The following is a 22,317-nucleotide window of genomic DNA, read 5'->3' as shown; positions in this document are numbered from 1 at the left end:
ATGACTCGCCCTCTGGAAGACATCACTGTCCGCATCTGGGATGTCTGGAGATCAGCTCTGGCCTGGGAGTGGTGGTACAGGGTGCAGGTCAACAGACTCTGGCAATGCCACTCAGCCCCAGGTCCCTTTGGATCCTTGACTTCTGGTGGCCCCTCCTGAGCCCAGCATGTTGCCTATGCATTTCCACAATCCTGCTGTTTTGAAGCCCAGCTGCCTGGACCCACTCTCAGCTGTCTCTGCTCATGTATTACAAGGCCTAAAATTTCATGTGCTGCCTTGACATCTGCTCAGAGGGCTCCAAAGGCCTAACTGGAAGTCCTCCTGCTCTTGCCAGATATAACCACTATCAAGTGGGAAGGTCCCCCCAACCCAGCCAGTTCCCCCATCAAATCGGCTGGACCAGCTACACTGCTCTTCAACCTAATGGGTTTCACTTCCCTGCCAGCTGGTGAAATTACTCCTACAAGTCAATCACATGCTCCTGTAGGAAACAGAGGGCACCCCACCCTCTTGTTACTACAAAGCTTGCCTTCCACAACCCTGTTCTGGCTCACTCTGCACCCAAGTGCACATGTGATGTGGCCCTGTGCAGCCCGAGGCATCCTCCTACCCCGGGTTGTGAGTATAAATGACTAATAAACTGCTGTCAGTCTCATCTGTCCCATGTTGGATGTCGTGTGTTCAGCCATCTCGTACTGTTTCAGGCACTGGATCCTTTCTTTACCTGTGGGAAACAGGGGAGCTGTGGCTCCTGTCCCCAAGATCTAGGTCCTATATTCCCACTTTGCTGGGGAGGTGAGGATGCCTGCAGCCTCCTCCTCAGAGACCCACAAGTCCCATCTACTTTCCCCCGGGTTGCTGAGAGCCTTGCTGTTCTGGACAACAGGTCAGATGATAGAAGTTTTCCTTTATCTATTTTTTTTTTTTAACAGAGAAAGCAAAAGATGAGTCAGGACAGGACAGGCCATATAAGATTTTTTTCAAAGATCTCTTTCTTTTCAAAGAAAATGAAATGGCAGCAAAGAAAAAGGTAAGTTTAGATTAAAATCTAAACCCCAATTAATGTTAGAACCAAACCTCTTATCTATCATTTTTTATGAACTTTGCTGGGTTGAGACACAGAATTGGAGCGGGGGGAGAGGGTATAGCTCAGTGGCAGAGCACACGCTTAGCATGCACGAGGTCCTGGGTTCAATCCCCAGTACCTCCATTAAAAAAATAAACAAATAAACCTAATTACCCTTCCCTTCGAAAAGATCGCATGGAGTCAGATGTCAGAGTGTGTGCCGCCCACTATGCTGGGAGATGGTGTAAACACTCGAGATAGGAGAGCATCCAGCCTGTGGTAGGGACCTCACCGCCTATTGGGGGAAGACAGATACCCCACTACAATCCGGTAGAACAAATACGATAAACCCTTGCTTCCTCAGTTCTAACACTCACATTCCTCACATTTTCACATTTCTGAAATTGGGATTCAGTTACACAGAATGGGACGTCATACAGCACTGGCAGTGCATAAAATAATAGTGTATCTTGTAATAAATGGCATCTCAGAGTTGATGAAATACAAAGGAATACAAAGGACATGCAGAGAAAGAGGCGCTCATATTTGTTGGTGGCCGTGATGCGGAGGGTGTGTGGGTGTGTGTGTGTGTGTGTGCGCGCGTGCAGAGACTTTACTGAGGAGATAACAGGAGCTGAACTGTTAAGAGTAAGTCAAACTTTGTCAGGCAGATACAGATAAGAGAATGTATATATGTGTACTGGGGAGGAAGATGGAATAAAAATAGAGGAGGAAGTGGTGTTTTAGAATTATCTGGTATGAAGTTAAATCAGGGATGTAGCCAACTCTCCAGCTATGCCTTGCAGTTAATTCACTGCTTATATGATCAGATCTCACATTACATGGTTCAGATTTCATGAGGTTTGCTTTCCTTATTCCTAGAAGTAAAGGCTGATTACAGGACATTTTAAAAATTCTAATTAGAATGAGGAAAATATCTAGAAATGCTTAATAACTGATTCAGCTGTGAGGTGATGGTTTTTTGCCGGGGTTCTATAGATTGAAAGTATCCAAAATTAAATTGAGAAAAGACAAGAAACGGGAAGCTTGTTTTTTTTTTTTTTTTTTTACATCTACTGAGGAGGTCAAGTTTTCAATTCCAGAGAACCAGTCCTTTCAAATCAGTGGAATCTCTTAAGTTACCTAAATTTTGAGCAAGACAGTGAAAATAAAGACAAAACTACATTTTCCAGTCTCCTGTTTATGATGTGCCCATGTTTAGTCAAGGGCAAATGTTTTTCTATTTGTGCTCAGCCTCATACGTAAAGGAACTGAAAAATAAGCACAATCCTTTTAGACATGAGGACTTGAAGATGCTTGTTCGATGAATTAGTCATGAGGAAAGGGCTTGTTGCAAACGATACTTTTATACACGATCACTCTTTAAAGACAACATGATTTTGGTCCATTAGAAAGTCTTTTTAACTTTTTCACTTGGGCAGGAAAAATTTATGAACCGCAGCATGAAAGTCTACCAAAAGTCTACTTTTTCATCCCGAATGAAGAGCCGTTCACACCTGGGCCAAATAGCAACCTACACAGACACAGCTGGTTCCTCAATTGACAAATTTGGGCTAGATCCCACTCTTATTCTCAGGTTAGACGGTAAGTCTAAACTACTGTTTGTGCAAGAATACTGTTTTCAATAATTGCTCTTAAGGTCAGGATTGAGGGGTATTTTGGAGGAGGAAAACAAAGTATGCTGTCCTATAATATGGGGGTCTTTGTAAATGGAGGTTGAGAGTTGGGAGAGAATCTACTTTAAATAAGAAAACATACTTTTTCCAAGAAACAGACTGTTAACTCATTTTCATGGTTCTACAGAAGAAAGTCACTGCCAAAATGATACAGTTATTAGAGGTACTAGCTCTGGCCATTAACACTAAATTCTAGATGTAGAAATATAGAAACTTTAGTCTAAAGAGGAGCCTTGATGGTCCAGGCCATAGAACTCACATATCCAGAATCAGGAAACTCACAGAAGTAAACAAGTTTGCCTGTTGTTGAAAAAAACATAACCTGTTTCAATGACCTCTGAAGGCAACCTGTTAAAATACGACAAGATATTCGTTCTTGCTCAATGAAAGAAGACAATCTGGTCATCAAAATGTCATCGGCGTTTCCTACTTATCAGATCAAGAAGTGCCTATAAAGAGACTGACATCAGTTTGAAGCTAACAAGGTTAAAGTGATTAAGGCTAGGATGATGGAGTCATAAAATCTTCCCCTAAATGTGTCTTGTCCAAATTTTTAAACTGAAAATTAAAAGGAAGGAAGGAAGGATGAACACACACTGAGGGCACAGGATTTGCTGTGGTAACTTAAACAAAAAAAAAACTTCTCTGTCTCCAAAAGTCCATATACTTCCCCAAATAGTGAAGAAAAAAAAAAAAAAAAAAAACTTTGGAGAGTAAGAAAGCCACTTAGGAAAGACTTTGAATTCAGTGATTAAGGAGGAAGAGGGAAGCCACATTAACATATTTAGAAGATCCCGGAGGTGCATATTCTGCACTGTAATTGTATGAAAAAGAGGCAAATGCTGGGCAACTCAGTGATCTCAGTGACTGGAGCACTGCTCTAGCATCAGCCTCAGGTTTCATAGTTCACATTGTTGAATGGTGAATCCTAAGTCATCAAGAGCATTTGAAATTACACGTGATGTGTTTTAGAAAGAGTTCTATCCAAAGTTGCTAAGTTCAAAACTCCGTGCCACTCTAACAGTTCTGAGATGACTAGGAAGCATGGCTTTTCAGATGACCCCATTCAACACCACTGCTGGTTCAAGGAGGGGTTCCTGGTCTCTTAAGAATAAATGACACATACGCCGATTATTTTTTAATAAAACTAGCGGGGGGAGGAAAGAGTATATGACATATGTTAGACTCTTAAAAAGGAAACAGTAAAATTGTTAGGTATTATCCAAGGCCATTTGAGGCCACGGAAGTCAGGCTGTAGTTTCTGCTGATTACGCAGATAAGCAATTTGGACGTTTTCATTTAAAAGAAAGAAGTCCCCCCTCAGACTTTGTTTCCAATCAAGAGTTGACTTGAGTGAAATTCTCATTCCCCAACCTCACATTTCCTGCCTGAATTCTGATTGAAGACAAGCCCACATGATAGTAAAATGAGCAAACGATCCCTACTTTGGGAGCCTAGGTTATTTTATTTGTGTGTGCAGCAGTGGCAGTCTGCTAGATTGCCAGCAAAGAGATCACACTGATAACTGGCGTGGACACGTCAGTTAGGCCACATGATAGAAGTGCTGTTTCCACCTCCACGCAGCCAGCAGCCTGACTGTGGTTTTGCAAAACCACTGGATAGGTTTTCTCTGTAGATTCAGATCCATCCCTCAGACTGGTCTTCACTTCCCTGGAGTGATGAGGTGCTTTCGTGTCGAGGAGCACTGGTGCTTTGGGGAGAGCTTTAATATACATGGTCCCTTGGTCAAAAGAGCTGCCTGACAGAACAGACAAAATGGGAAACCCAGTCTATTTCGAGTCCATTTACTGATCTATTTCGAGTTGAAGAATAAAATGGCATCAACTCAGCCAGACAGACCGTGTTTAAGCAGCCTGAAATAGTGAGTATGGTGATAATATTTAGTAAATTGACAGTATAGGATTTTTTTTGGATATTGAAACTTATTTCAATTTTTCTGACCCATCATAAGTGATCAAATGAAAGCTGCAGTAAACATGTCCATTCTTTTTTCTATAAAAAATATTTAAGTAAATTGAACCTGAACCTAATCAGGTAAATATGGGAGATTGAGGATTGTGTTAAATAACACTATGAGGATGCAATCTGCAAAATCTATTATGTGGAAAATTCTACAGGGAAATTGCCCTGGTTTCTTAAATGAATACATGGCAATGAAAAAAAAAAAAAGGTAGTGGGGGGGGTGGGTGGTAGAAGGGGAGACGGCTGTTACAGATAAAACACAGACTTTAGGAGTCATACAAAACAAACTGATCTTTGTTTAGATTTTAATTTTTTTTAATTCTAAAAAGTTATTTGTGAGACAACTGGGGAAATTTGAACCAAGACTTGGTATAAGATGATACTATGGAAGTGATCATTTTGTTTCAGATGCTAGTGGCATATGGCTATCTTTTAACTTTTTAGATCTGATAGAGTTACACACTAAAGTATTTATGGGTAAAATGATAACAATGGCTTGGATTTGCTTAAAAATATCCCAGTGATGGGAAAAATGAGGGATGGCAAAAGAGGACACAAGATTGGTAAAATGTGCTAATATTAAAGTAGGTGATAGGTTCATGGGGGCTCATTCTATGACTACTTTTATGAATATTGATTTCTACAACAAAAAAAATTTAAGTAGTAAAAAGAAAACTATGTGCTATCCAATTTCATGTATGTTATTTAATGCTCAACAAAATGCGGTTAGATGTTTTGCCTCCTCTCTTCCTCTGATGAAAATGGCTCAGTGAGGATGAGTCACATTCAACCACTAAGGTCACTAAGTGGATAAAGAATTCAAACCAATGCCCGTCTGACTCCAAAGCTTGTTGCCTGTCACCCACCATCACAGACTATTTACTAAGGATTACAATAATCATGGTGGCTATTACTATTGACTTGGAAAGCAAGCTGATTACTCATTCCAGTTGTATTTTTCAAATAACAGCAGCTAACAATCATTAAGAAATTACCATGCATTTTATAACATGTTTCTTCATTTCCTTCTCGTACCACCACCCACCACAAGGTGAAGAGAAATAGTCACGCTCCACTTCAACTAATTCATGTGGTGGTAATAAACCACGCCTCGCTTTCAGTGGCTGACAACAGGTTTATTTCTCTTTCGCTTTTGAATCTGGTGCTTTTCACTGAGTCCTGCACTGAAGGATGCAGGAATTATGGCAGAGGGAGAAAGAGACAGTTGGTGGTGGTTCTTGAAACTTCTGCTTGGAAGCAACGCAGGTTCCTTCCATGCCAAGCCGAGGAGCCTGACCAAGTCAATGGTCAAGCCTGGTATCAATGGGGGTGAGAGAGAGAAGCTTCTTACAGAGAAAGCATAAAATATTTGGGAACAGTGATATAATCTACCGCAACCACTATCCTCATTTTACAGACAAGGCGTGGAGTAGGTAAGGAATTTATTCACATTCCCACAGTGAGAAAGAGGTGGAGGCAGAACACAACCCCAAGGAGACTGTGGTTCTTCTGAGCACAGCACAGCCTCACTGGTTATTTGGGAAATACTATTTTATTTCTACTTCTGTTTACATTGTTATTAAGAGATTTTTTTTTTCTACACCACAATCTGTTGGTTTTTCAGGAAGTGAACCTTATGTATTGAAATATAGCCTATGTATAACTTCCAGAACGAAAAAAAGCTTGAAAGGAAACTTGGTCTTTTCTATGGCCAGATGGCAATGCTAGCTGTCTTCTTCTCCTTTCCTGCCAGACATTTGGTTTGTGAGCCCCAAATACTCTTTGCCTTAGGACTTCAGTTTTCTGTCTAGATCGACAAAAACGTTAGATTTAAAATAATTCACTCTTACTTAGCACAGGCTTAGGGGTCATATGCCCCTTCTGCCACTTGTTAGCTGTGTGATCTTGGACAAGAATCTTGACATCTCTGAGCTGCAGGACCTTACATTCAGGATATGGATAGTAATAAAAACCTTCCCGGGGCTATTAATAGGATTAAATTATGTATTTAAAGTGTCTAATGAAATTTCTGGAGTAAGATGGACATAAAATAAATGGCTGTAAATATTATTAAAGTAACTTTTGAGTGGCTAGGGAAAAAAAGTTACCTGAAGGTATGGTATTTTTTAAAGTCAGATACATACTGTATGCATTAATTTAATGACATAGCTTTTATTTTATACAATATCTCTAAGGGAGAATGAACTAAACCTAAGTCTGTTCTAATTTTCTTTAAAGGTGCAGATACAAAAAGGACTGTCCATGAATTTATTAATGACCAGAGAGACAGGTTTATGCTTGAGGTAGTTAAAATAATTTTTCTCCCTTTAAGCCGAGTAGAAGACTTCTTGCATAGTGCTGCCAAATTTTCACTGGACATTTTATTTTTCTGTTACATGTCCCAGATCTATCGTCCCTCCTGCCCTAAAGATCTATCCTCTTCTAAGCCCACTTCAGTTGGGTTTGTCCTCATCATTCCACCAACTCTACGTCTATTGCCAAATTCAAATGGTCAAGCAGCAGTTGGCCCATGTGATCACCCTCCCTTTCTTGAAACACTTTCTTCAGCTGGTTTCCAGGACCCACTATGTCTTGGTTCTTCCACAGCACTGGCAGCTCACTCCCTCACAGTTTTCTTGCTCCTCTTCGCCCTGATCTCCAAATGTTGGAAGGCCCCAGGGCTCACACTTCACCCTGAGCTCTATCTACCCTCCTCCAGGCCTCAGGCTTTAAATTCCACTTCTGAATTAACAACTTCCAAGTTGATCTTCTTTCCTGAACTCCAGACTCAACAAATGGAAGTGTAGTTATTAACATTTCTACTTAGATACTCTGGAGGCCTCAGACGTCGCATTTCCAAACTGCCCCGGCTACACCCTTCCTTGCCCCTACAAGTCTGAATCTCAGGCATTGCTCCCTGTCTCCATAAATAGCCATTCCATTTATTCCAGTTGCTTAGGCCAAAAATATTGACGTTATCCTCAACTCCTCCTTACCCACCACATCCAAGTATCCTTCGTGAATATATATTTTTCCAAATACACCTGTCATCTCATTACTTTTCATAACCTCCACTGTCGCCACTATAGTCCATGTTACCAATCACTCTTGCATGAATTATTGTTATAGTTTCTGAACACTGGTCTCCTGCTTCCACTTTTTTTTTTTTGGAAAAATTTTTTTTTCTTTTTAAAATAGAGGTAATGTGGATTGAACCCAGCACCTTGAGCATGCTAAGCATTTACTCTACCACTGAGCTATACACACTTCCTTACTGCTTCCACTTTTGCTTCTCTGTAGTCTGTTCCACACCTGCCCATCCTCTGCTGAAGACCCTTGGTGACTTTTCCGGTCCATGGCTTGTGCTCTCTCTGACCTCCTTCCTAACCACTCTCCACCTTGCTCACTCTGCTCCAGCCACGCTGGCCTCCTTGCTGTTTCTGGGACACACCAATCAAGCTTCTATCTCCTTTGTATAGGAGGTTTTCCCTTCCAGGAAGGACATTCCTCCCTCAGATCTCTGCATGCTTTGCTCCCTACTTCCTTCCATTCTGTTTATTTTTCATCATATCAGGGAAGCTTTCCTGGGCTGTACATAGTGACAACCCCCTGCCTACTGGACCACTTACTCCCCTTTAATTGACTCCATCCTCTACTAGAATGTATACCTCACAAAAGCAATTTTATTTTGTTCACTGCTCTATGAGCACCACTTAGACCAGGCACACAGTAGGCCCTCAGTAACTATTTGGCAATAAAGTGATGGATGAAATATTTTTGGCTATAAACTTGGAGTATCTAATCATTGATTGTTGTTTATCTAAAGTTATCTCATTTACATTATTTTAATTCATTTATATTAGAATGTATGTGCCTTTGTTTATAATTTTTTTTCATGCATGGCATTAAAAACCCAAGTGGATCCTTATATTATGTACTAAAAAATTAGAAGCTAGATGTCAAAGTTGTATTGGAGGTTCTAAAAAACAGGGCTCTTTGAGGCTGGTTGAACACCCCAACCCTTGGGCTGGCTTGGAGGATTGCATCACTGGAACCCTATTATCCCACAGCTCTTCCTGCTCGTGGACCTCTGTGGCTGCAGATGGCCCAATTTCCCAAAGCCCAGAAAGTACTAGAGGGGCACTGTGGATAATACTACTAAGTGGACCTGCTCTTTGGAGAGACATGAAACCTTTTTTTCCTTTTTCTTTTTAGGATAGAGCCTGAGGGGACACATAGCTATTTTTTATTTTGGGGCCCATTCTGCAACAATATTGAGCCTCTTCATAAAAATGAAATACAGGCATTCCTCTCCCTTCCATCCCCCAAATAAAATGCCTTCATGAAATAAAGGCCATAGCCCTAAGATTTGGCATACTATCATTTCTAATACAAATGATCACATGCTATGCAAGTTTTTTTTTTCTCTTTGTTCTGAGACTGTTGAAATGTGCTCGAAATGTTGAATAATGTTCTTGACACACTTCTGTTTATTCAATATTCCTAGTTTGCTCTGTCAACCAAAAGAAATACTATTAAAAAGTACGAAAAACACACAACAATGAAGGAAAGGCAATTCATGAAAGCAGAAAAAAAGCTCCAAGAAGATGCAATGGCCTTTGAAGAGTTCCTTCGAGAAAATGACCAGAGATCTGCAGACGCTCTTAAAATGTCCGTTTTTTTTTTTTTTTCACTCTGGCCAGATGGCTTTTTCCTTCCCTCTTTCTTCTTTTTAGTTTCTCAGAACACAACACACCGCAAAACAAACTAACAGCTCTCTGCTACTTTTCAGTGCAGCGCAAGAAACGATAAACAAACTTCAAATGACAGCAGAGCTCAAGAAAGCGAGTATGGAAATACAGTCGGTGAAAAGGTGAGACTAGGAGCCATCTTTTCCTTTATCAAGTGTCCCTGCCTCACTGGAACCTGTTTGTGCCTGGCAAGACCCAAGTGGGAATGATCCTGATCAGTTAATGACTTCATAAATCTGAACACATTTTAAAAATAAGTAACCTGTCAATCAAGGATCGTCTCCACCTGGGTACCAGGACCCAGTGACCTCTGGCGGAAAACTTTCTCTAACTTGTCGATATAGAAGCTAAGAAATTAGTTGCAAAGAAGGAAACCAGTGTTAGGGGTAAACAAATTATTTTCTAAGTGTCTTTTTTTTCCTTCATTCTAAGGCACTTTACCTCCCCCATTTTAACATCTCTGCAATAGGGATTTTTTTTTTACATTTTTACAGTCATCTTACAATTATAATTGGCAGTATTTGTTATATTTATACTTCCACTTGGTTGAAACTGACATTGATATTAAAAACTGGGATTTATAATGACAAACATTACAGGAGCAGTAGTTGAGATAAAATTATTGTAACTTGCTACTCTCTTTTTCAAATCTGTATATTTTCTTCTGTGGAGAAGTGAATGTCACGTGATCTGCTTTTAACTATCTCAAGAAGCTTCCTAATGTCAACATCCTTAGACAGTAATTTCACAATTCAGGAGACACTTAGTCTTGGTAGCAAGTCATGCTGAAACTTGTTTTTTCTTTTTGAGGACTTGATGTTTCTCTTTTCTAAAGCCAAGTCCTAGACTTACATCCTACACATTTTGAGAAGGAAGATAATAATTTGTCTAAAATGAGGCAAATGACCTGGATGGTGTTTCACTTTGAAACCAATTGCTACTAACAACATGTGTGTCTCACATTCCAGCTACAGCAGCCTTTGCTATGTCAGGAGCCTAACGCTGAAGGTGCTCCAAGAGGCGTTCCCCTTCCCTTCTTCCCTCCTTCCCTCTGAGATGTAATTAGAAGATTCTGCTCTATTTATAGAACCAGAGTAGCAGCCTCTGTGTTTGCATAAAGTACTGTAATTACGCACAGTGGCCACTCAGTTAACCCCTCCAAATAGCCTTGTGGTAGAGAACTTGCTTGTTGTCACCCCAGAAAGGTGCAAAAGGTCATTCAAAACAGGCTGGTAACAGAGCAAAGAATGCAAGCGCCTGCTATGTATTTTTCCTTCTCTCTCTTTATGGGCTTGGAATGACCTACAGAGGTCCTCTGCTACCGGCAGGGCTGGAAATCTGTTTACAGAGAGAAAGGGAACTGGTTCTGAAGCTTTTGGTTGGAAACTGCAATTCTAGTCATTTTAACCCTGTTCTTTGTAGCACATCTGAGAGGCTTTCAATCTAAAAATACAGTGGTTGTAGAACGTGGCTTTTAGTATTGCTTCTGGTACAGATCCCGCAATTTTGTATTACCTTTTGGATGGTCTTTTCATTTGTAGACCGACAATAAACGTTTGTATGCATCCCTCCCATAATGGATTCCTTGATGTAGACAAGTATTAATTCTTTCCATTAAATGCTCAGGTAGAAGCCCCAGTCCCTGTTCATTATACATTCAGCCTTGTTTGGTTGTTTGATAATGATCACCATCTAAGTGTCCAGTGTCAACATGAAATCCCCATTCCTCTGCTCTCTCTAGATTCATTGCCAAATTCTGAGGCTTAAACAGGGATAGGTTCACACTTAGAATGAATGCTAGGGCTGTAGGATTAGGGTTTTTGGTTCTGGACACCCATTTTGTGGCCTGATCAGCCAAATTATTTCCTTATCTATAGAACTATCAGTCCTCTGGTGGCTCGGGCAATGTACTATGGCTACTTCTTCTGACATAATAGCAGAGTCTAATAAGGCCAGTATCTCCTTTGCGTGTTTAATATTTTTCTTTCCTAATGTTACTAGACTTCTCTTTCATCTGGCCCCATGTGCACGTACAACAGAGAAGGCATACCTGGAATCAGTATAGGTGGTTACCTTTTTCTTAGCTCCTAGGTATAGGGCTCTAATGAGGACAGTGAGCTTTGCCTTCTGGGCAGAGGTACCTGGAGGGAGGATTTCTGCTTCTAAGACTTCCTGATGAGAGTTACCACTGTATTTATGGCCTTCGAGAATCCCCGTCCCTGAAGCTGCTCTCATTCGTAAACACTTCCATACCTAGATTTTCTGAAGGCTCATCAGTCAGGTCAGGTCTGCTAGCATAGATTTCATCAATCGTTTGTATGGTATGGGATGCCAATGGCATTCCACGGTATAGCTTAAAGGCTCATTGTTGTTTCCTTTAAAAGCTTCAGAGAGGGGTTTGGCCATGAGTCCAAAGTTAAGAATCCAAATACAACAAAACGCAGCCATTCCTAAGAACCCTCCCAACTGCCTTTTGGCAGTGGGTACAGCTATCCGAGCAAATGTTTCCCTTCCATCTAGCAGTAAGTTTCTTTGTCCTTTAGATAACTCAAATCCTAGATATTTCACAGTTGGTTGAGAAATTTGTACTTTTCCCTTGGAGATTTTATATCCCCAGTCTGCTAGAAAGTTTAAGTGAGGGTTGTATTTGGGTCTGAAGCTTCCTTAGTTTTATTAGAAGCAAAAGTATAAGGATTTGGCACCACCAAATGTATATCCTCAACATCTGCTCTTACCTTTTGTAGAATTTCCTCAGGGACTTGTCTCCCAGTTGTTAACAGTGCAGCTTGGAGGGCGCAGGCCTGATCTGAGAGTACTTTAATGTCTGGTGAGAAAGTTAATTTTGTTAGTAGATCTTGCCCCAACAAGGCAAGAGGGCAGTCAGGCCTATACAGAAAGTTGGGCTTTAAAGATCTATTTTTCCAATTATATAGATCACAGGTAGAAAAGGAGAGGTGCACATATGCAAATCCCTTGGGCTAACCCTGGTCATGTAGACATGCAGGAACTATCTTAAGGGATCTTGCCCGGCCTGAGGCAGAGGGCTCCTCAGACTGTACTGAATGCCCTGGCATGTTCTGGGAGGGGAGAGCGATCCCTTTTGACTCTCTGGTAAGGAGGGCATGAGGCTAGGGCTGGCTGCAGCTCTAGGAGGGCTGGTGGTGGGAGCCTCAGCCCTACATACAGGAATACCCCCTTCACATCTGGGGGAACTGCAGGAGGCGCCCAGGGAGCCAGATGTATTAAGTCCAGCTCATCATTAGGCTCTGACTCAGGCAAGACAGGCTTTTCCTGAGGGTCTTCCCTCTAAACCATAATTTTATATCTCTTCTGCAAGTTCTTATGCTGATACAAAGACCTGGTGTGATCTCACTGCTAAAAAAAAAAAAGTACAAAATAACTTAGAAAAACCAGTCAAGGTTAAATGCTGCAATCCCACACCTTGTACCTGCCTTCTCTCATCCTGAGGAAAGTTGAGAAGCACAGGGCAAGGCAGAGCTGATGGTAGGACAGCCGAGAGTTCTCCCCGCAGGAGTCCATCCTCTGAAGAAAAACAAGCCATCAGTGAAGTCGAAGCTCTGCTGTTGGCTGACTGGCTTTCCTCCGTTGTAGTGCTCAGAGCAGTCTACTTCCTGGCTGGCAGAAATACAGGAGGCCCTGGAACAACTGCCTTTAGGAAATGTCTGCCGCCTCTTCCCAGCCTCCATGGGTTGGGCCCAACATTGGCCTAATCAGAAACTCGAGGAATGCGGGATGCTGCAATGTTGGCTGCACCTGAAAAACCTTGTGTTCATGGGAGACGAAGGGAAGCACAAGGGGTTGCCAATCTGGGGCTCAGAGAGCACTTTGTTCCTTCATAGGAAGCACCTGGGTGCACTAGAGTCTTGCCCTCAACCACTCTTCACCTTAGTGCTAGTCCTGAGGGGTGAGCCTGCCCCTCTGAGCATGGACGTTTGGAGAGGGAGAGGGAGAGCATGCATGTGCAAGCAACTCCTGAGTCAAAGGCTTAGTCAGTACCCCTGGTTTCAAACCCAAGAGCCAAAAACAGTTTACGGATTGCAAACCTCTAGAAAGTGGCCCTCCCTCACTCCCCCAAAACAGCAGGGGGAAATCAAACAGACTCAGGAGGTATGAGAGAGAAAGCAAGAACCTTAGAATTTAGGAACCAATTCCATCTCCTAGTTTGGTTTCTCAAAAGAAGTCAGCAGTAGTGCCTATTCACAACTTGGCTGTAAGAATTCCCTGGAGAAGCCACCAAGGAGTCAAAGATGCCCAGCTTGGATGTGAGAGTTCACTTAGGGAACACTGAAAAGCTTTCTAGTAGAAGTGATTGCCAAGAACCATGGTCTAAAAGTCATGGGTGCTGCCAAGGAGTCCATCCCCACAGTTCCAAGACTAGCCAATTTGGTCAGACGCTCCTAATAGCTTCCCCCATGTGTGTTAAAAAGGAAAGCTTGCTGGGGCCTGGGGGTACAAACATTGGTGGTGATGCTAAAGACAGGGCTGTATGGAGGCCTTAGGCTGAATGTATTCTACCTGGAAATTGCCCAGGCTTCTAGGTTAACTTGTCAGCACATGGGGGAAAGCAGTTCAATGCTAACTCCCTGCTAGTTTGGCTCATACAAGAGGGGGTTAAAATTCTCAGTGGGGAAAACAAAAATGTGTCTAATTGTATAGAATTCCTTTAATCCAAGCACAGGGTGTGTTCTCCTGGTAGGGGGAAGGATTTTTCTGCTTTCCACTCCGTCATTCCACTCCAACCAGGTAGTCAGGCCTGATGACATTAGGATACACACCTGTATCAATACCGTCAGTCAATCACCTTAGGCACAGGTGAGAAAAAAATACCCACACCTCTGTAAGGTGAGGTTTCTAGTCAGGGAGTGATAGCGATGTCTTTTCTCTCCTGAGTCAGAGGACCCTCATTAATGTCTGGTTTAATAAAGTTTTGCTATAGTCATCCGTCAATCCTAACAAAACAGTCAGACAGTCAAATCCAAAGGCCTGGGACTCAAACCCAGAGTTCAGGACTCTAACCCAACAAAAAATCTCCCCAGGGTGGGCCTCTAACCTGCAATGGCGACAAGGCTATCAGACAGGCACAGGTGAGATTTAATGAGGTAACTCATCCCATAGACATCTGATCCAGGAGTGGTTCTTTTCTCAAAAGCGAAAGAAGTGCCCAGGAACCTGGAGTGCCAGGCTTGGGAAGCAGGAACCCAACAGGTGACCCCTAGATAAGTTTGGTCTATGTGGCCATTCTGGGTCTGTGGCCCATACTCCACTGGGGGCTACTGCATCTCGGGCAGGCAGTCACAAGACCTATGTCCCTTCATGGTCACCAAAATTGTTCCAGGCAAGGGCATGCTGCCTGATGCACATAGAATACAACGGCACTGGCTTTTGAGAAAAGAGCGAGCTTTATTGAGGGGCTGATGGAAAAAGAGACAAATTTGAGAGCCTTGCCTCCTGTCTCCTTGCCGGTTGACCTTGCAGTAAACCTCTTTCTTTTCTCAAAAGCCAGTACTACAATATTGGCTTCTATGCTTGTTGGGCAGCGAGCCCTTGCCCAGTGACACTAACATCAGTCTATTCTCTGGGTGCATATCCTTGGGCATGTTTTATTCAAATAACATTCCTACAGGTTTCTTGCTTCTCGTCTCACAGCTTACTGAAACTCATATTTTAACGGCCATATTTATAATAATTGTTAACCAAATTATCACTCAAATACATGCTCAAGAGAATGAATTTTGTAAAACCTTTTTAAAAAATGGACATGCTTTCACACTGATATATCTAATCCTATCTTTGTTTCTTTTGAGTAGTGAAATAGCAAAAACAGAATTCCTCCTTAGAGAGTACATGAAATATGGATTTTTTCTGCTGAAACTGTCTCCAAAACAATGGCAAATACAGCAAGCACTGAAAAAGGTGTCAAAGAATAAAGAAAATGTGAATGTCAGGCTTCCAAGTATAATGACAAGTAAGTCCCATATTGTTAATTTCAATCAAGTAAATATCCCTAATTCTAAAATAGTCTGCTTAAATGTTTGTTTTTTATTAGTCAGAATTTTCATTTTAAGCAGAACCTGAACAATCCCACTATTTCACCATCTCTGATTAAAAATTAGGAATTTTATTTATTTTGGAATTATTAAATTATTTTTGGAAACTTAAGCTTATTTCAGATATAAAGCAATAAAAATACATACATGGAGAAATAGAAAATATATTATTTTTAGATAAATATAACAGCATACCTACATACCTCCCCCAATAAAAAAACCTGAAAAATGATTTGACTTATTAAAGTGTTCTGTAGAGTAAATGGACACAAAGTCAGTTATACATTACTAACCTAATACATTAAGCTAAATAGACTAATTTTATTAATTATAAAATATACAAGGAAATTAAATCCAGGAAAGCAAAAACCTTAATTGTGTGACCTAGAGATATGACAAATGAGAACTATGTCATGTTTTTAGACAGGAAGACTGATTTTTGTAAAGCTGTCAATTTTTTCTGAAATTATTGTATAAGCTTTATGGAATTATAGTAAAAATGTTACCAAAATTTTGTCAGGGAGTTGGGTGTTGGGTTAGGGAGAACTTTGCACAATGATTCTAGAAGGTGCATCTAGTAAGAGAAATACTTTTGAAGTAAGAAGGTGATAGGAAGGTGTCACTTATCCTTTAAGATGTTACATAATGTATTATCACAGTCTCAGAAATTAAAACGAGGTGGGACTGGCATTTGGAAATCAGCTCAATGCACCAGAATTAGATCCTATTATATATAAGAATTTCGTAAGTGATGAAAGTAGGGTCACAAATCAAAGAAGACTTGCAGCAACATTGGGGTGACAAAGACCAGACTTGCCCTCTTGCCTGAAAAATCTGAAAAATGTATGAGGCAACAGTTTTCAGACATCAGACATCAAGGAGCAAAACAAAGTCATCCCTAAGAGAGGAGAAACAGATGGGATGAGCCCTGCGCTGACCTCCGCATACTGCCTGGGGAGCATTTCCAGGACGCAGTGTGCAGAAGGGTGCTCAATAGGCCCCGTGAATTGAAAAGACAGAGCTGGGGGTAGGGAGGTCATGGTGGCTGGAGTTCCCAGAGCAGAGCACTGGAGAGGAGAAAGCCACATGGAAAGAGGGTTCTGAAGATCTACAGAGACTTCAGCTGAGAGTGGATCCTGAGCCTCCAGGGTCAGAGCATTTACACCACTGAAATGGGCAAATTACAATTCAGGGGAAATCTTTTCCCCAGAGAGCCGGTGGTTAAGCATTTGTCAGCACATCAGAGGTGGCTGCCTTGCTCAGTTCCCTTGTGTCTCTCACTGTGCTGAGTATGATTAAACCAGACCATGTGTGTAAAGTTATCAAGCACAGTGATGACACTGGGTTAATAAACTCGATACATGATGTGTGACAAGAGAGAAAACACATGGGAAGGAAAACTGAGAAGTCTTACATTAACAGCTTCAGACTCAGCGCTCCTAGACTTGTCTTCTGACTAGGGGATATACAGAAAGCAGTGAGTCTCAGTCCAGAGGAGTGAATGGCTAACATTGGGACTTTAGAGATTATGACAGACTGATGTGGGAAGCAGAGACCTCCTCGGGCCCTACAGGTCAGTTCTCATCCCTCATGCCTGCTCCAGAGACCAGCCATGGTCATCTGCATAAATATATTTTCTGATTATGACATCCCCATCTTATATCTCTGTCCCTAGAATTTTTCACAACTCTACCTTCACCCTGAAACAAAGCCTTCATTCTCAGAAGTGTTCCCTCCCCCACTCCCAACTTCTTTATTTTCCATTCTAGACTTAAGTGCAAGGAGAAAAGAGGCCAGTATTGTGGAGTCCAGGACAACATCATTTGCAGAAAATGAAGACTCCTCGCTGGGAAGAGGTAGCCAAGGTAACACTAGAGATCTGGGACATTACTCACAAAAGTAAAGCCAAAGATGGTGCCCATCTCAAAAGTGTAGATCCAGGACCTATAAGCTAACCTGAAAAACAGAGGATAGTGTCCACATCACCTTAAATCCTGGCGAGCTAGGACTTCTATTTCTCTATCTCTTGACATTATTACAAAACTCAGAGAGGGGGTGAGTGGACAGAACAGGTAGAGAAGTTACGGGCAGAGGACTTGGCATGAGTTGTCCGGCTGACTAGGTCATTATTCAAGGTCCTTTCTGGCTGGACATCCTCATTCCTCTGGTTCATGCCTGCCTTCTGGTACTGATGGACCATTCCCAGGGCCCAGCAAACCAGGTCAATGGCAACCAGGTGACTGCCATTGGCCAGTGACTCAGGGAAGTAACTGGGGGAAACTCAGGAAGCTCTACTATGTCCATAATCAACTCCAAGAACTCCTTCAGTCTCAACCTGCCCCACCCTGTAGTCCAAGTTTGTGACCCCTGATGCAGGCTGACTTCTGGAGACTCCTTTTCTACTTTACCCTACTGTCAGCCATTGGAGGTATTTAATACTGGGGGCAAAGTTCAACAGTGCAATTTGTCTCCCCAGAAACAACCCTGGTATGAGTTTTATGCCTCGTGCACTTGGCCAGCTGATTGAGAAAGTAAATTCTTTCAGATTGGGAGGCTAATTTGGACCCAAATTATTTGACATATTACTTTGTCTGTTAGAGGATATGGAGTAGGATGTTGGGGAGGGGAGTGGAGGGAGTGGATGGTGGGGTCAATGTTTTCCTCTCTTTAAAATCTTGACTATAGAAGTCAGTCAGCTTAAATAACATCCTTTAACAAGAACTTTTAGTTAATTATGTATTCTGGTATCAACTTAGAAGCTAAGATGGTAATTTATGTCAGTGGTAGAATCCACCGGTTCTTCATCCATTTTCTTTCCTTCCTTCCCCCACTCACCATATATATATTGGAGGCATACAATGTATCAGGCACTTTTCAAGACTCTGAGTACACACAAAAATGAAAAGGACATAGTTCTATACAGTACAATACAATGGGACAAGTGATAACAGCAGTGATAGTGAGGGGCCTGGGGGCAAAAGCTAAAAATGTGATCTCAGCCTGAGGCATTTAGAAGTCTTTAAGATGAGGTCACATTTGAGCTGAATTCTGAAAAAGTAGGAGCTTCCCAGGTAGAGGGTGGAGAGAGTGAGGCCTGCCATGGTTTCAAGACAACAGCAGGAAGGGTGGTTGGAAGTCACCAGAGTGCGAGCATGAGAAGGCATGGCCTTGGGGGAGCTGGGGGCCAGCAGATGCAGAGATCCTAGACCAGTTTTGCCCACTTCTCAGTTTCAGACCAGGATCAGGGCCAGATACTAGTACAGGGGAACCAGGGTATGTAGGTGTCAGGGAAACAAGTGTGTGACCGACTTGAATGTGACCATGGTAGGTTTTACCTTGATTTTTAAAAATCTATGATTAGAAATACGTATAATTAGGTAAAAACAGAACTATGGTTTATATTTCACAATTTACATCTCTGGTTTGTGAGCTTTAAGAGTTGTGCCATGTTTTTTTGACAATAGGCATGCACCACCCCCAACCCCGCCATACAGAGCCTTTGATTTTATTCTTATGCTTGGAACCAAATTTCAGTAGAATAAAAGACCTCAACTTTCTATATTATCATTCTAATAATGATTTTTTTTAAAGTAATGGGTATATCAGTGCAGAAAAATGAACATCTTATGCCAAGCAACAAGGACTCATTTCTAATTACATGTTTTTTCTTTTCACCTCCACCATCACCAATGACATGGACTTCACCTGGATATTCTGAACAGCAAAATCACGCAAGAAGACCACTCTTACCCTAGAGAATAAGAAATCATCCTTAACAATGTACAGTACATACTTGATTAACTGTCTTAGAAACTGTGAATTATTTTTTTTTAGCAGATAGCTCTTTTAGCCTATCTTTACCATACATACCACATATCCACACCCATCGTAACAGATGCTGGAGGGAGGTAGTGGTTATAGTTTCTATATGTTCCTGAGGCAACCAAGCTCTCCAGGCCTCCCTGCATTCTGTGATGGCCTGCAACTGCTATTTGCAGAAACTGCCTGACCACTGCACGTTGGCTCTTTGTCTCTCAGAAACCACTGCCATATTGTTTATAGTCTACTCTGCTGACTTGTGTGTTTGCAATTTTACCATGTCATTCAAGATTGCTGCAATAGGACTATAAATCATTTTTTGTTTCTTTGTTTCTTCCCTTACTTGATTGTTGACGCATTTATACTCATTATTTCATTAATTGGTAGTTCTCTACCTTGGCTACTCCAGGGGAGCTTTAAGAAAATAATATTCATGACCAGGACAGGTACACCGGCCTCAAAGACAGGATCTGGACCAGCACCATAGTATCCACGACAAAAGTCAATACAGACACCATGCTCTGAATTCCAAGGGCCCTCGGATCACTCTGCTTCTGTGGCATTTAGAAGTCACTCTTGTTGTGTTTTTAATTAAGTTTTTATTTTCAGGTCATTGTAGATTCACATGTAGTTGTAAGGAAAACCACAAAGAGGTCCAGTTTCTCCCAATGGTAACATCTTGCAAAATTGTAGTATAATAGCACAACCAGGATATTGACATTAATACAATCAAGATACAATCAAATACAGAACATCATCAAAAGGATTCCTCATGTTGCTCCTTCATAGTCACATCCTCTTCCCTCCATCCACCTCCTCTGAACCCCTGGCAGCCACTGACCTGTTCTCCATTTCTATGATGTTTGTCATTTCAAGAATGTTATATAAATGGAATCATACAGTATGTAAACTTTTGAGATTTGTATGTTTTACAAAGCATAATTCTCTGAACATTCATCCAAGCTGTTGGGTCTATCAATAGGTGGTTCCTTTTTGTTGCTGAGTAGTATTATTAACTCTTCACTCACTGAAGAATACCTGGATTGCTTCCAACTTAGGGCTATAAGGAATAAAGTTGCTATAAATATATTTATACATACAACTTTTTGTGTGAACGTAGTTTTCACTTCTCTGGAATAAATGCCTCGAGTACAACTGCTGAGTTGGATGGTAGACGCATGTTTAGTTTTTAAAGAGACTGCCAAAGTGTTTTCCAGAGTGGTTGTACCATTTCATGTTCCCACCAGCAATGTATGAGGAATCCAGTTTCCCTGCATCCTCACCAGCATTTGGTATTTTCACTACTTTTTTTATTTTAGTTATTCTGATAGATGTGTATATCTTATTGTGTTTTTTAATTTGCATTTCTCTAAAAGCTAATGGTGTTGAACACCCTTTCGTGTGCTTGTTTACACCTTTATATCCTCTTCGGTGAAATGTCTGTTCATGTCTTTTGCTCATTTTCTAACTGGATTGTCTGCTTTTGTTTTTTACTGTTGAATTTTGAGAATTCTTCACATATTTAAATAATATTCCTTTGTGGATATCTGGTTTGCAAATATTTTCTTCCAGTTTGTACATTTTCCTTTCATTCTCTTAACAGGGTCTTTTATTGAGCAAAAGTTTTAAATTTTGATGATGTCCAATTTATCAGTTTTTTCTTTTATGAATTACACTTTTAATGTCAAGTCTAAAACTCTTTGCCCAGCCCTAGATCCAAAGATTTTTTTCATGTTTTCTTCTAAAAGTTTTATAGTTTTACATCTAAGTCTGTGGTCCATTTGGGATAAGTTTTTGTATAAGAGGTGATATTTAGATTGTGGGTTGTTGTTGTCTTGCCTTTGGATGTCAACTGTTCTAGCACCATTTGTTGAAATGGCTTTGCACTGAATTGCTTTTGCACTTGTATCAAAAATCAGTTAGGCATATTTGTTCATTTCTGGATTCTCTTTTCTGTTCCATTGGTCTGCTTGGCTATCCCTTTACCAATACCACATGGTCTTGATTACTATAGCTATTAGTCTTGAAATCAGGCTGATTTTTTGTACTTTATTCCTCTTTTTCAAAATTGTGTTAACTATTCCAGTTTCCTGGTCTTTTCATACAAATTCTAGAATAATCTTGTCTATAACTACAAAAAAATCTTGCTTGAATTATTATAGGAATTGTGTTAAACTTTGTTATGGGGTGAATTATGTCTTCCAAAAAGATTCGTTAAAGTTTTAACTCATGGTATCTATGAATGTGACCTTATGTGGAAATAGGATCTTTGTAGATACAATCAAATTAAGATGAGGTCATTAAGCTGGGTCCTTAATTCAATCTGACTGGTGTCCTTCTAAGAAAAGGAGAGAGACACAAAGATGCAAGGAGAATGCCATGTGATGACAGAAGCAAAGATTGGAGTGATGCATCTGCCAGCCAAGGAACAAGAAGGATGGCTGACAATACAAGGAACTAAGAGAAAAGCATAGAATAGAGTCTTCCCTGGAGACTTCAGAGGGAGTGTGGCCTTGCTGACACCTTGATTTTACATTTCTGTCCTCCAGAACTGTGAAAGAATACGTTTCTGTTGTTTTAAGCCATCCTGTTTGTGGCACTTTGTTACAGTAGCCCAAGGAAACTAATACAAACCTGTACATCAATTTGGGGAGCCCTTACTATGTTAATTCTTCCAATCCATAGGCATAGAATGTTCCTTTACTTACATTTTCTTTAATTTCTTTCATCAGCCTTGAATAGTTTTCAGCATATATGTCCTTTAAGTATTTTGTTAGATTTACACTTAAGTATTTCTTTTCTGTTTTTCCTTTTTGAGTAATTGTAAATTGTATCATGTATTTAATTTCAGTGTCCTTGTGTTCATGGCTAGTATATAGAAATATAATTGATTGCTGTATTTTTATCTTGTATAATCTGACCTTGCTGAGCTC

General features: G+C 40.9%; 1 protein-coding gene across 1 annotated transcript in view; it reads left to right on the top strand.

The window, feature by feature from the left end:
* CCDC38 (coiled-coil domain containing 38) overlaps positions 1 to 22,317 on the top strand; it is a 36,880-nt gene continuing 14,563 nt past the window's right edge. The window contains exons 1-10 of the mRNA XM_064491232.1: positions 1 to 87; positions 899 to 1,030; positions 2,509 to 2,671; positions 6,985 to 7,049; positions 9,254 to 9,417; positions 9,539 to 9,619; positions 15,326 to 15,483; positions 17,335 to 17,430; positions 19,288 to 19,380; positions 20,004 to 20,055. Coding sequence (XP_064347302.1) covers positions 1 to 87; positions 899 to 1,030; positions 2,509 to 2,671; positions 6,985 to 7,049; positions 9,254 to 9,417; positions 9,539 to 9,619; positions 15,326 to 15,483; positions 17,335 to 17,430; positions 19,288 to 19,380; positions 20,004 to 20,055 — 1,091 coding nt within the window. The remainder of the gene's footprint in view (positions 88 to 898; positions 1,031 to 2,508; positions 2,672 to 6,984; positions 7,050 to 9,253; positions 9,418 to 9,538; positions 9,620 to 15,325; positions 15,484 to 17,334; positions 17,431 to 19,287; positions 19,381 to 20,003; positions 20,056 to 22,317) is intronic.

The sequence above is a fragment of the Camelus dromedarius genome, chromosome 11, assembly GCF_036321535.1.
Source record: "Camelus dromedarius isolate mCamDro1 chromosome 11, mCamDro1.pat, whole genome shotgun sequence".
Classification (NCBI taxonomy): Eukaryota; Metazoa; Chordata; class Mammalia; order Artiodactyla; family Camelidae; genus Camelus; species Camelus dromedarius.
The sequence above is the reverse complement of the archived record's forward strand: the minus strand, read 5'-3'. Positions and strand labels throughout refer to the sequence as shown.